Source organism: Anopheles arabiensis, chromosome 2 (assembly GCF_016920715.1).
Source record: "Anopheles arabiensis isolate DONGOLA chromosome 2, AaraD3, whole genome shotgun sequence".
Lineage (NCBI taxonomy): Eukaryota > Metazoa > Arthropoda > Insecta > Diptera > Culicidae > Anopheles > Anopheles arabiensis.
In genome coordinates, this window is record NC_053517.1 from 91350167 (window position 1) to 91364299 (window position 14133).

The 14133-nt window shown below is 45.3% G+C and overlaps 2 protein-coding genes across 4 annotated transcripts in view; one reads left to right on the plus strand and one right to left on the minus strand.

The window, feature by feature from the left end:
* The window catches only part of LOC120908772 (mucin-17), an 89009-nt gene that overhangs the window by 32841 nt on the left and 42035 nt on the right, over positions 1-14133 (minus strand). For 2 of the 3 annotated variants that reach the window (XM_040320118.1, XM_040320117.1), the window contains exon 4: positions 13133-13150. The exons of the other annotated variant lie outside the window; for it this stretch is intronic. The gene's annotated coding sequence lies outside the window, so the exon portion shown is untranslated. The remainder of the gene's footprint in view (positions 1-13132; positions 13151-14133) is intronic. 3 annotated transcript variants of the gene reach the window in all.
* On the plus strand, positions 806-1515 carry LOC120908773 (cuticle protein 19-like). The gene is made up of 2 exons (XM_040320120.1): positions 806-880; positions 945-1515. Exons 1-2 carry the CDS (start codon positions 872-874, stop codon positions 1350-1352), a joined length of 417 nt encoding a protein of 138 aa, XP_040176054.1. The 5' UTR covers positions 806-871; the 3' UTR covers positions 1353-1515.

A 14133-nucleotide genomic window follows, 5' to 3' on the forward strand; every position in this document is an offset into this window, starting at 1 on the left:
GAATTTTATCTAATAACTTTCATTCAAACATTGAGCCATGAATCTACATATTTTACACTAACTTTATGCTTCTTGAATTACGTGTGCACTTCTTCCTGTCTTGATAACAACTGTCTTGACTCCGTTTTCTCCATTGTAGGTTCTTTGTGAAACTTGTAACGCTCGTCCTCTTTAGGTTACAGAATCAGCACATATTGCTGGCGATGGTGGCATTTGTTTGTTGCGAAAATATAACACGATGTAGTTGTCTTTCAGCTACCGGAGCTGACATTGAACGCTTGCAAATTAGAGCTGCAAAACTTCCTCGTTATGCTGTTATCATTGCGTAACAATTTTAAAGCACAGGCTTTGGAAATGCTTCTGAAGGCTACAGTTGTAGACATTTTGTTCGTGATACAGTTTTTTTAAACAACTTTAACTTTGATTTTTGATCAAATTAACAAATAAAGGGTGAAAATCGATTAACACAAAGCCTTGTGATGCTAACTCACTCACGCTAAGCTCACGGAATGGTTGCGTGCTTTAACTTACGGTTCCAGCCATGCCGAGTTTGGTTTGGCACGCGCTCAAATTTTGACCGTCGCATGATCCTAACCGCAAACCGTTCTGTCACAAAGCTGTGCCACAAATTAGTGAAACCGTGTAATGGTTCTTCAAAAAAAAAAAAAACCTTGCCACTGCTGTTTTGCTTCACCGGGCTTTGGAAAACTTTCGCATTTCGTAAAGAACTCAGCTGTCAATCGTCCTCGGTGGGCAAGCTAAGGGCCATATAAATACGGTCCGAAACCGACCAGTAACCATCATTCGGCGGCTTAACGTTCTTACAACTAGCAGCAAACGGCAAACCAACCAAACTTTACAACCAGCAAAAATGTTCAAGGTTTGTAGCAGTATAGTAAAGACCGGCAAAAGCATTAGTAAATAATCTTGATTCGTATTTGCAGATCATTGCACTGACCGTTGCCTGTCTGGCTGTGGCTGCATCGGCCCAGTACTGGGGTGAAGCTGGATTCGGATATGGTGCGGAGCAGCATCATGGCCATCATGACTACTATTCGCATCCGAGCTACAAGTTTGAGTATGGCGTAAAGGACCCGCACACCGGCGATCACAAGAGCCAGTGGGAACATCGGGACGGTGATGTCGTCAAGGGAGCGTACACGCTGCACGAAGCTGACGGTACGGAGCGTGTGGTTGAGTACACGTCCGACAAGCACCACGGATTCCAGGCTCACGTGAAGCGCGTGGGCCATGCCTATCACCCGCAGGTGTACGGACATCACGGTGGGTACAATGGAGGATATGGACATGGTTCGGGCTACAGCTACAGTAAGCTGGATCAGCACTTCTAAACTGGTGGAGATTGGACGGACGGTACCACAGTACCAAAGTGATAAGTGATCAGGGTATAAGTTTGCTAAATAAATGTTTTGTTGAAGATGCAGAAGAAATTTGCTGTTTGATTTCAAATTTGAATCAATAAAAGACTTTAGTAAACATGAAGTAATGAATCTATACGGAGAAAATTATAATAGTTACTAATTTTTTCATTACTTTATCCATGTTAAGGTTACTCAAATAGAAAAATAAAATGTTTACGCTACTCTTTTATGTTAAACTTGTGTCAGATATCACATCTACAGTCTAGTCTGCATATATATTTGACCAAATCTAGAACGTAGCATTTCGGAACATAAAACAATTAGATGAAGTATTATGAAGAGTACCTAAAGACACGTCATCCCTTCCGATCGAGATGCCAAAACTCTTGTTGACTAGTTTAGTAATCCATCAAAAAATGACTAAGCCATTCCCAGGGATTAATACATCAAGTATGTAGCTTTATGAGCTACTGTCTCAGCTAAGTAATTTGTTTTCAATTGCAAATAAAAAACGGCTTTAATGGAACCTGTCACCGCAAAAGGAGCTGCCGCATCCGGTGTTACTCAATTGCCTGCGCCAGCGATTGAAACAAATGCAAAACAACCCCGGACAGCTAAAATGGACAAATTCTCATTACGAAAGCAAGTCATAAATCTAGCAAGGCTGCAGATACCATGCGCGAGATTGCCAATTTGCGTACGCTTGAGCGGATCCGTTCTCAAAAGGGGCCTATCGGGCGGGTTCGATCTACACGGCCCAGCTTCCGGTGTTCCAAAAACTTCGGGTCTGCAATAAATGGCAATCTCTCTTCTCGGGGCATCCACGCCGTCCACCAACATCCAGATCCAGCGGGCTGGTTTGATGCCGACCTGCGAGATCATAAATAAAAGTTCACTCTCCGACTAGGCGGGCGAAAGCGGTTACCAGTGCCAGAGGGCAGAGACCAACCACAACAACAACAACAATAATACAGGGAGTAAAAACATACACACCAAACTTGTCGCTCTGGACCAACAACACTCACACTCACAGTTGTATGCGTGAGGGCACATAATTCGTTTATAATTTGTTTTGTATTCAAATTTAAACGCGACCACAAGATATGTGTGGGGAGTTCGTCAATGCATGTTTTTCGTGCTCAACGCTCTGTCGTGTCCTCCACTGGTAAGCTGGCACCTTCCCAATGGTCGCCAGATGTGTGTGTTTGCTCGTCATGTCGTAGTTAATTTTTGATTTGGCAGCTCACTTCCGCTGTGCAGGGGTTTTCTCGCTCGCCGCCTTTAACGGCACACTCATAACACGGCTGACCCGAAGGCCAGTGGTACTTCAACTGGCCGATGTTGCTACTACTTTCTGCTCCAGGTTCGTTTGCATCAGCTAGGGGCAGCAAAATAGATTAGCGAGCCCGTCTGTGTTCGATCAGACGGCGGGCACTGATTTACGCACTCACAGCTGGGCGCGATCTCCAAAAACCAAAAACAGCGGGCCGCACACCAATGATGAAGGTGTGACAAATGTTGGGAACTTTCTTTCAGCCCTCCCAAAAAAAAAAAAAAACCAGGTGGAGCGGCGAAACATAACACGCTCTCTTTGTACCTCTCCACAACCGATCAAATCGCGTTCCATGTTCATCGTTGTTCGCCGTTGTTGCACAACGAGCAAATGATGATGCGGAATAATGTCCCCTCGCCTGGACGCAGCTCGACTTTATTGAAGCGGCTAGCCGAAAGGAAGGGGGGAAAACAGCAGAATATAGTTACAGCTTTTTGTGATTGAATTGTACTTAGCGGCCTTGCCCCGTGGCTCCCCGCAACTCCGGTACAGTGCGGTTAGAAAGTGATGTTTTGTTGTTGCCGCTGTCGCGTTTTCTTCGGCTGCGTTGTTGAAATAAAATCGTTTAGCTGGGTGGGCTCCGGTGCACGATAATCGGGCGTTGACGAGCGGGCTTTCCCGATGAAATCAGATCATTTTACGAAAAAAAACTGTCAGATCTCAATTGATTGCTTCTTTTTACGGACATTTGTACTGACTGCAAACAAGGTTGGGCATACTACATTGGGTTGTGCGTATGTGAGCCAATGGGTGGAGCATTTGAATATGATGCAAGTAGTTGGCAGGGAATTGGTTTTTAATTTATACAAAAAAATGGATAAGCAATTATTTGTCTCAACTTTCATTCTCTATCTGCGAATGAATTGCTTGTACGTTCGTAACAAATGACAGATATTTCTCCAAAGGAGCTTTCCCACCTTCTTCCTTGTACGTAGCATAATCCATCCACCAACCGCTTCCTGATTGCTTTCGCTCTTTATCGATCGTCTACGGCCCGAGGGCAGCTTAGTTAAGCACCACAAGCTGAAATCTCCCGTATCGTCCCGCACCAAACGAAGACAGATGAACCAACGATAATGTGCGCGCGCGCCGGTTCGTTGTCTTTGCCACGGCGGCCGCCTTCATCACGCGCAACGGCATCGGGTGAGAGTGAACAACATAGGTCGCGTTTCACACAATTATGCGCACACATCGGGCGCTCGTGAGAACGCTTGTGTGGCCACAAGCAACACAAATGCAACCCTGGAGGGGATTTTCAAGCATGCAGCAAATGCGTTCCTTGCGCGACACCACGTTTGTGCTACATTTGTGCCCGAGCACCAGCACACGAGATGGAACGTGCATCAAACGTGGATCGGCGGACAGATCAAAAACCCGCGCGGATCCGCTAAGATGGGAACGGACGGGGGAAATTATGCGCGCACGGCCATGGGAGCATGCGTGTGCCGGAAGAGCGGTTCAATTTCAAGTGGGGGGGTTTGCGCTGGTCCAAACAAGGGAACTGTAAGAGTTTTATTGCACCAACAATTCATTATTTTATTCCCGGTTGGTACGTGGCTGTGGTAGGCGGTATGTACCGGGCAGCGGGATGCTTGCTGTCGGTGCCGTTTGTTAGGGTTTTATGGACAAGTGTAATAAAATACGGTTATATGGTTTGATATAATTTTTTAATACGTTTCGCAGTTTTGAGTGATTCCTGGTTTATTGGACAAGTTGGAATCTTTTACATAATTTAATGTTTTTAATGCATTTTCTCCCAAGTTATTTATATCTTCCAAATTTGAAAAGTTTCTCGGTTTTAACCCATTAAAATCTCCATTAATTACTTTCTTGCATCTATCCATGTAAAATTAAATAAACTTGTGTCTCAATAGAACATTGCGATGATAAAACAGTGGTTTCTTACTCTCTTACTCGTATCAGTGCATTCGAAAACTTTTTGTTTGGCTTTCGTATCGTAATCGTTTATCGTTTAGTAAATATCCTAACATTTGATTACCAACTTTAAGTTTTGTTTACGATGCTGTCATGCTTAAACAGAAGCACGTATATTATCATATTGATGTGCTTGAACCACACATGAATGGAAAAGGTGTGTTGTTATTCTCAATTTATAATCCTAACGCTAAACGATCGAAATATTTATAACTTCCTCAAGGAAATAGAAATCAACGGCATCATGCACCCGAGAGACGTTCTCCACGGTGTGGTCCACATCTTCACGGCAGCTGGGAGCAGCCCATCCATTCCAAAAATAAACGACAGCGACACACACAGGCACAGGTCACCTCCAGAATTAAACCGTCCCATCGCTTCTAGGTTATGATTAGCACTTTAATTTAACCACCCGATCGTAGCGCGGGTCCGTCGATCCGTCGGCTGCAATAAACATCACATTTTTATGAACCGTTCGACACTTCCCTGCCCTGAAGAGAGGGGTTGCGGTCTGCGGCCCGACGGTGATAACACTTGGGAGCTGCACGGTGGGCTTTTGTTTGGTGGGTGGAAAGCTGCCGGGGTGTGCGGGCCGGTGCGGTCGATGGATTTGACCTAGTGCCCTAGCGGTTGCAGCCGGTTGAAGCGTTCGTGCTAAAAGCTGTGGGTAATTTGTGGTTTTATACCGATACCGATGGATGCGAAGGGTGGCCCTTTCAAGTGATGGCGGCGATGTTTCACTCCAACTGTGCCGCTACGATGAGCGATGGTAGAATGTAGCAGGAGAGTTTTTTGCAAATCGGAACAGTGTTAAGGGCTGGAAAAGGGCTAATAAATTGGATGCAGGTTTATATTGGCTGGGTGGCCAGAAGCCATCAAACAAATACTGGTGTACCACTTTTCCCTGCTTGATGGGTACATTGTAAGTAGGTTAAAACAAAACTTACATTTAAAAAATTAAACATTAATTGCATAACAGTTGCGCACCGAAACAAGTGGCACGTTAAGTGTTTCTTCCCAAAGCAAAGTGTTTGTTTAATTTTTTAAATGAATAATTCATTCACATTCACAGTTGGCGGCGAACGCGCTTGTGATGGCGTTATGGTTGCCCATCGTGAATGCGCATTGGGAAGTAAAAGAAACGCCAATAATAGATAAGTAATTGCATAAGTCACTTTATTCTGTTCATCCTTATCCGCGCGCCCGATTCCCCGCCCTAACGTCAACCGTGTGAGCAATTTCCGTTTCCAATTCACACTAACCTTGTCCCGTTTATATTAGGCATTGGGCGGCACTGTGAAACCTACATTTTCCGCATCACCTGTGTGTTTGTATCGGTGGCCGCTGAAGGGCGCCGTACGCCCGCTTGGCACCAAGCAGGGAGAGAGAGAGAAACAAACACGCACACGATACGCCCATCCATCCGGGCGTGAGCTGCTGTCAATCTGAAGGAACATGCCGGAATACACACACACACACACACACACACTGATGCTTCGGAACAGAAGCTGAGTGGGGCTGCAGCAGCCAAACCACACCTGCCAGGCTGGCCTGTGTTGTAATCTCTCACGTTTCCGCGCTTGCACGTTGCACTCGCGTGGAATCATTGCCAGCGCGGACGACATTGCATGCATGACAAACGCTTCGCTTCCGACGGGCTCCACTGCACGTATGTTTCCCTGTGTGTGTGCGAGCGTGTGGTAAGATGCATGGGAAAATGCGAAGCTGTGCTAAACAATCATCCAACGCCAAAAACGGGATGGGGAAGTCTCTGGGTGGGAAGGCGCCATCGTGACGCGCGCTGCGATGGATGATGGAGCGGTGATGGAAAAGGAAACGGCAAATTCGATACCTTTCCGAGCAGGTGGTCTTGTGGCAGGTGCGGAGAAGAGCGGTAGATGGTGGCGAGGAAAGACGTATGGAAGCTTAAGCGAATCTAAATGCTAATCGACAACAGAGGCTGAGGAGATTGCGATTTGCACACGTGCGAAGATGCGCAGACTACCAATCAGTACGGGGCATGATTGTGTGGTGTGATTGTGATTGCCAATCGAATAAACTACAAATTTTACACCGTATTTCGGGGTGAATTGGCGTTCAATAGCTTTAGTGTGGAGTGTATCGTTGAACCGGCAAAGGTAAGTAATTGGTGAATGGAGTGAATGATTAATTTTCTCTTTGAAATTGATACAGAGTTACGATCTGAAAGGATGATCAGTGTTTTGATCGTGTTTGGGAGAAGCAGGGTTAATGATCATGTATTTAAGAAGGATTTGGAATCTAAAATGGCATTTGAAGATTATTATTAGCCGTGTTAATTAAGCTGGAAGGATATGACTATATCAGTAAAGAACAAGTAGATGTAATGAACAAAAAGGTTTGAGAAGTTGATAAAAAGGCAATATTTGAATGCGAGTCTAAGAGTTTTACAATAACAAATTTTAAACAAATATTTTACTTTCAATTGTAACTCGAGCACAAAACACATCGTGTGTTCCATTTTGTGAAAGAAGTTTAAGATCAATCGTAGTACAAACAGCACAACACAACAACCCATTAGCACTCCTGAGCAAAAAAGTGAATTCATTACATTCTGATCTCGCTCAGTCGAATCTGTTTCAACTCAATTACACATCAGTGCAACTTATTTTGCAACACCGCACCCGTGCACTACCACCGCGTGCCGCACGTAGGTGAACGGACTGCGTGGAGCGGACGCGAGCAACACATGTACCGAACCCGTTCGAATCATTGACCTACCTCGCGAGCTGTGAAGCTGCCTCAGCCACTTGCCAAAACCGATCGATCGATGGGTTCGTTTTTTTATGCGACCACCAGCAAGCACCACCAGCCGGTGAGACATGTGGGATGCATTTACTACCCGGGGCCGGTAAAGACCACCAATCCGACCACGGGACGGGTGGACAGTTTTCGCTCTGCACCCATTAGGAATGCGAAATTCTTGCGCAACTTGTGCAGCAGGTGGGACAAGTTCGCGCCGGCAGGAGAATGGTAAGAATGAGTGTGTGTCTCTTTAAAAAAAAAAACTGGATCCATTGAAACAAAAAACTGGACCCGTTTGCATGTCTATCGGCCGTTGGTGTCCAATTCCTAGCTCCAACTTTGCGATTCGGGTTTCCCGCTTGTGGGTCGCGCGTTGAAGTCTTTCGTATCGCCGGGGTGGATGATTTTAGAAGCTTTGGCTGTCGATTGCTTGATAGATTTATTTAGCTTTCGGTTCGGTATCGGTAAGGTTGACCGGGAGATTATGCTTCACTTCAACCACCCTCCCCCCCACCCATCGCTTGGGTGGGTAGAACTTGAACTAGGCGTGAGCGTATGCGGACCCGCAAGCAACATAATAAATTGAGCACCACCAGCTGCCACGGGAAAAGGGTGGGCGTCGTTTGATGGGTGGAGTACTTCTATTTTGGAAAGCCTCAATGGTATGTTTGTTTGTTTAGGTTTTGCAGGATCATTAAAAATCATGCACTGAGATTTGGTTCAGTGCAGTTTTTGTGGGTCATTTAGTGGGCTTTGAAAAAAGAGGTTAAAGCAGCAGGGGGTTGAAACAGTTAAGCTTGCTGTAATTTCCTTTAAAGCTGCAAATCACACGAATGAAAAGTATAAACCGCACGGCTATCAGCTTATTAGAATCTCATTATGGTCACAGAATAGAAAGAAATTGAAAAATTGTCCAGCGAATTGTCCAACGAGGGAATTTATTAGGAAAAAGTACGCGCAAGTTTCTCACCGCAGTCACAGGCACAGTGGCATTTGGTGACCCAGTATTTTCTGCCTATCTAAGCATTACTTTTAATGCAATGATAAAAAGTAGGCTTGCACAATCTTGCCCGGTTCGGGTGGCCGGTGTCCTCGATGCGATCAAAATGATACCTCCATTGTGCGTTGGCCCTCCACTTCGAACGGGTTACGAACCGGACCTGACCTAGAGAGCGAACCATTTTCACATAAAACCGTGGCACACTATCGCGGTACACAGAAGCGAACAATCATTCATCATCCATCATTAGGCTGAACGGCGCGAGTGTGCAGTGTGGTTCTCTTTTCATGTTTGCTACCTTTTTTTTGTTGCTGTTGCTCCCGTCTTGTGGCGGCACTTTGCGGTTAGGTTAGGAATTCTGCAATTTCTCGAGTGACACATGAAATGGTTAAAAATTAAATTGTATACTCCCGTGAGACTCGACGGTGTACCGCCGGGTCGGGTGGTATGCAAATTACGATCTGTGTAGTACGGTCGCTTATTGCTTTTTTTGCTCTCTAAAATGTATCTTCTATTGATCGAAATTGAGCGACCCACAGCAGCATACCACCGCATACCGGTGTTACGTCGGCGTGTGGGAAAAGAGTCACGGGGTCTTGCCGGGTCGGTATGACAATCGAACAAATATGCATCGCAACCAACCGTGGTGTCCCTGCTGTCCGCGTGTTTCTGTGACTTGGAGGCCACCACCGGTTTGGTTCGCGTATGCATACTGTCATAACTCACCACGAGCAGTTGAGTGGGTTAGCGTTTTCGGTTGAGAAGCGGGCGCTCCTGTCCGCTGCAGGTGACGAACGTGAAGTAGGTTACGGCTCCATATCGTTCAGTGTGCCGGTTCACAACTCTTTGCACGCTTACCCGGACCGTTTGCTGTACGATTTTACTGCGGCGAAATGTTCGCCACGCAAGTGAGCTGGAAGTTAATTTTCTTTAATGTCACCCGACCTCACTCGCCATGCACATGGTGCAGTGGTTGGCTGGGTATGTTGAGAGAAGGAGGAGGATTTTTGTTTTGTTTTAGCTGTTGCTCTCAATCCGCTGTCACCGCGTTCTCACTCACGGTCGCGATGGAGCGGTTAAATTGAGCATATGATTTATGACGACTGGCGGTGGCGTTGGTGGTGCAGCCTGCTAACCGCCGCATAGGAAGATATGTGCAGTTATGCAATTTCACGGTACATTAATCTCGAGAAATGCATCGCGTTGACAGACGGCATTCGTAGGAGTGAAGAACAATTCCATCTCAAGGTACGGTGGTATAATGAGCATTTAAATGGAATGAGCCGGAATGATCACTCGAACAAAGCACCTGCTGCGAACCTGTAGGTTGACCTGGCATGTCAATTAATCCACGTACTGGTGCTGATGAGATCTTGAGAGTGAAAAACATAGCTGATTGAGGCAAGAGTATTGGGATGATTTAATTCACCTGGTTTATTAAAAGTGAAGGAAACTATTTCAAGGAGGAGAAGACAGAATGCGGCAGTGAACACTGTGAGAATTCCAGAAAACTAAGGCAAAATTAGTTTTATGAGATTTTTAACCCTTCTATCTCGGTTCTCTTTTCACTAATTGGATCGCTTGCCGCACAAACGCTTTGCTATTTTATTATGTTTTTTTCTGAGTTGAAGTCTTGCGTTAAGAAAAAATATCTTCCACAATATCGTGTGTTGCTTCCACCGCACGTGGCGATTTATGATCGCAGTGACATCTTTTGACATCTTTAATTTATTTTACTTTCTTCCTTAGGCTGAACAACGTGTAAAAGGGGGAGTGAGTGTTGTAGTTTGCCCTCCTCTTAGGCATCAATCCATCCATGTTGGCGGAAAACCGGGTTCATCGCTTTCGGTTTAAATCTCACCCAGCGATTGCGCACGTGTTTGCACATTTTTCACTCCTCAGCATAAGCGGGATCAACGGGGCATTCGAGGGCAGTGAACAGGGCTCTTGTTGTGTTTTATCTACATCCCCCCGCGCATTTTCTTCGCCTTTCTTTTCCCTGCCCTTGCTCTCGGGAAGCTCGTTTCGCGGTTGTCAAACAATAAATAATGCCCGATGGTGTGTTTAAATAAATCATAAAAATAAATCAACCTTCCTTGTGAAGGTGATGCAGGCGTGGAGAAGTTGACTGTTTACAGATAAAAGTGCACCAGTTAGGTAGCGATACTACTAGGCGCTTGTTTCGATCTTGAGTGCTTGAGGTTCGTCGCCTGGACATTGCAATCTTTCCGGTGAGATCAACATGAAGTGTATGTGTTTTGTTTTTTTTTTGTTTCTCGGTAGTTGTTGGTCTAACTATATTTTTTTACTGTTTTCACAATCAAAATGGCCGTTAAAACAGTGAATGAAAGTAACAGGAAAGCCACAATCATACACCAATAAGGAAAGGAAACAACACAACGGAAGTCGTTGAACCACCAAGCATTGGTGAGCTGTGGGTTCGAGAGTTTTAATGCAGAATCTAATCTCCGGTTTCGGACAGCAACATCCCAGCTGGCACGGTTTGATCTCTGCTGACCCGCGCGAATGTTGGTAGGATTGAACCACCCGTTTCAACACCCAGCTGACATAAATTTTAATCAACTGATCAACGGCCATTATAATTAGCGTGTCTAGGCTGACGGGCGCACCGGCTTGAACTTGCTACTTGCACGTGCTGTTTTTAACACTTTTAGGCACGCAGACAGGGAACGCGAAAAGGGCAAACGGGGCAAACGTTTGTCGTTTTTGGTTTTGGCGAGCTGCAATATTTAATTTGCTGCAGGGGAGGCTGGTTTGTCGTGTTTTAAACGATGCTGATTGTGCTGTTGCAGCATATTTGCTTGCGTTTGTTGTAGCGTACCTAGGCTCAACCTTGGATTGGGAGATTTACCTTCAAATAGGGTGTTTAGGGAGGGTGTTTTAGCGCTTGGATTGGAGATATTTCATCATCGATACGTTGGCGCAGCTGCCACACTCGTGACCGGCACCAATGTCCGTTTTCTTCACGGAACGGATATACGGCCGCCTCTTCACAATGGACATTGTGTTGTTAGCGGCTCTGTTCGATGCGTTCGATCGTGCAAATCGTTAAGAAACGTTCCGCAACGGTTCAGCGTCATCGATCGTGAACTCTGAAGCGGCGGGGTTCGTCGCTTATCCACCTAAAACCGGACGCCTTTTTCTGGGATGATTTCGCAGTACCGCCTCATCCGAGCGGCAAAAGGGTGTTAATTTTATTGCCTACCGACATCAACATCAAAGTGGCCCACCGACGGTGGCCGGTGTCGTAAAATGATGGCGTGGTTCGATAGACAGAAGGCGTATTAGCGACACTGCTTTGGGAGTTTGGTTGCACCACGTCCAATGGGAGGTTGGTAACGCAATTGATACAAAAACATAGGTAAGCAAATTAGCCAATGAATTTGTGCTGGTTAATTTACACCTGAGCTTTAAGGAATTATTTGGAAATGCTTGCTTTAAAGCTATTAATAGAATATTAGGCATGATTCCCTCGCCTACTGTGCCGCTTAACCTTTAACTGTTCGCCGTAGTAGCGGTTGCAATACACACAAATTACCTCTCTGTGTCTCTTTGGCATGACTTTGTCGGTTTTCTCATCCACTCCAAAAACACGCAAAGACAATCACCATAAAGCGGGGTGGGAAACAAACGCGTCCCAGACAAATGGGACACCGAGGACACCGAGGTTGGCCAAACCGTACGCATACGTACGCGAAATTAGCATCTTGCAGTCGGCTTCACCTTCTCCGAAATGGTAAAAATTGTCATTTTGTACCTTGCGCTGGCATTTGAAGACGACCAGTGTAGTCTTCAGCACCAGCAATCAGCATTCTTGCAATCGGTGAGAAAACCACACCGATCTTCCGAAAGCATTGGTTCAGCGTCCGCTAACCGTCCAAGCGTGGCCACGGCAGACGAAAACGCAACGCAAGACACGTGTGCGGTTCTCTCCCGCGCCGACGGGGGGTTTCTCCATAGGGGTTGTGAGGTTTGATTGAGGTGCGTTCGTGTTAAACAATTTACGTGTTACGAAGATTACCTTACTCCCTCGAAACCGTTGCATCATTTCGCGCGAAGGCAAAGATCAAACTGTGTGGTTAAGATTGATCTTTCTTCGATTGGCTGTGATGGCGGGCTGATGTGCGTGAGTTCATTAAAAGTGAGCCTGGTCGGTCTGTCTCTTTTTGTTTTCGCAGATGAACGATAATCGTACGATCAAGGCTCGGAAACTCTGATGATACACTGGGCATGGTGTACGGGCGGGAGATGATGCTATCGGAGCTGCCTGCATTAGTGGGCTTAGCTTGCAAGGGGAGCTGATTTTGAGTTTGTAAAAAGTAACATTAATGAACGGGTTGGTGTTCATTTACTTCTGTTTCTTTTTTGTTTAATCACGGTTGTCGTCATCGAGTGCACAACGCTTTCGACGTTAATCGACGCGGCAACGTCCGGAACGAATCCCGGGCTCGAATCAATTTGTGGCATAAAGATGCGTCAACAGATGCAAATTGAGTCCACCCACTCGAGGTCGAGGTCGGATGGATGGAATAGGTGCAAGGAGTTCGTTATTTTAGCGTTGTTAGAGAAGATTGAGCGATGAGCATCGTTCAAGAAAGAAAGCGTAGCTTTGTGATGCGAAAGAGAAAACTCACATTTGCATATTATATGATGGCTGGATGTAAAGCTTTTACTTACATTCAATGTAGCATTTGTCTGAAAAAAACTATATTACTGTTGTGTCAAATATTTCGTAAAATGTTAAACTATGTATCAAACATAATAATACAATTTATCTAATACTAAATTGCATTATCCATTGAATATTTTAACTTTATTCAAATAATTGTATAATTTAATTTGATCTTAGATAAAATACAGAGTGGTAATCAAAATAAGCAAACAATCGTAGGTTCAATAAATTACAAACTGGTACAAAAGTTCATTCGTGTTCTCACAGTACAAATTAGTAAAATAATTAGACAAAACTTTTATCATTTAAATTCCAAGTACACAGCGTAAAAGATCACAACAATCAAGATGATTGTTTTGGGGGCAAAGCCTGACAAGTGGTTGACAAATCGCTGCCATGAAACAGCTGCACGGAGCTACACTGTCCACTGTCAACACATTCGTTAAAATAAAGTTGTTTTTCATTCTTGACGTTAACGGGTCCCGTAATCGCATAATTATGTGCTTTTCTTGCCTGCAGAAACAAAACCAAACAAAGCACAACCGAAAGAAATCTCAATCAAATCCAAAAAAAAAAACGCCAAAGCTAACCATTACCGGGACAAATTAAAATACTACCAAGGTGCATTGTTTGAGACGGTGGGAAAAAGGGGGACCTGGTGTAACGGTGTAACAAAGAGGCTACAATTTGTGTTTTTTTGTTGATGATTATGCCGCCAAGTATGTGTGACCACATCAGCAGCAGAACAACAATTTAAGCCACAGCATGTCTGGCGCGTTACGTAGAATCCGCCGACAGTGCCATCCCTCAACACACGCTGATTAAGATGGGAGCAGTTAAGAAGGCAAAAGGCTAAACGGCCCATGACCCGCTGAGCGGAAGGCTCCTCCGTGGTAAACAGCAGCGTGAGCTTTCTTAGATGGACTGTAGCTCTCGCGTAATAGCCCGTGGGCTCGGTATGGGGTCAAGATTTGGCTGCAGTCGCCGTCTCAGTGCTGATGCGTCT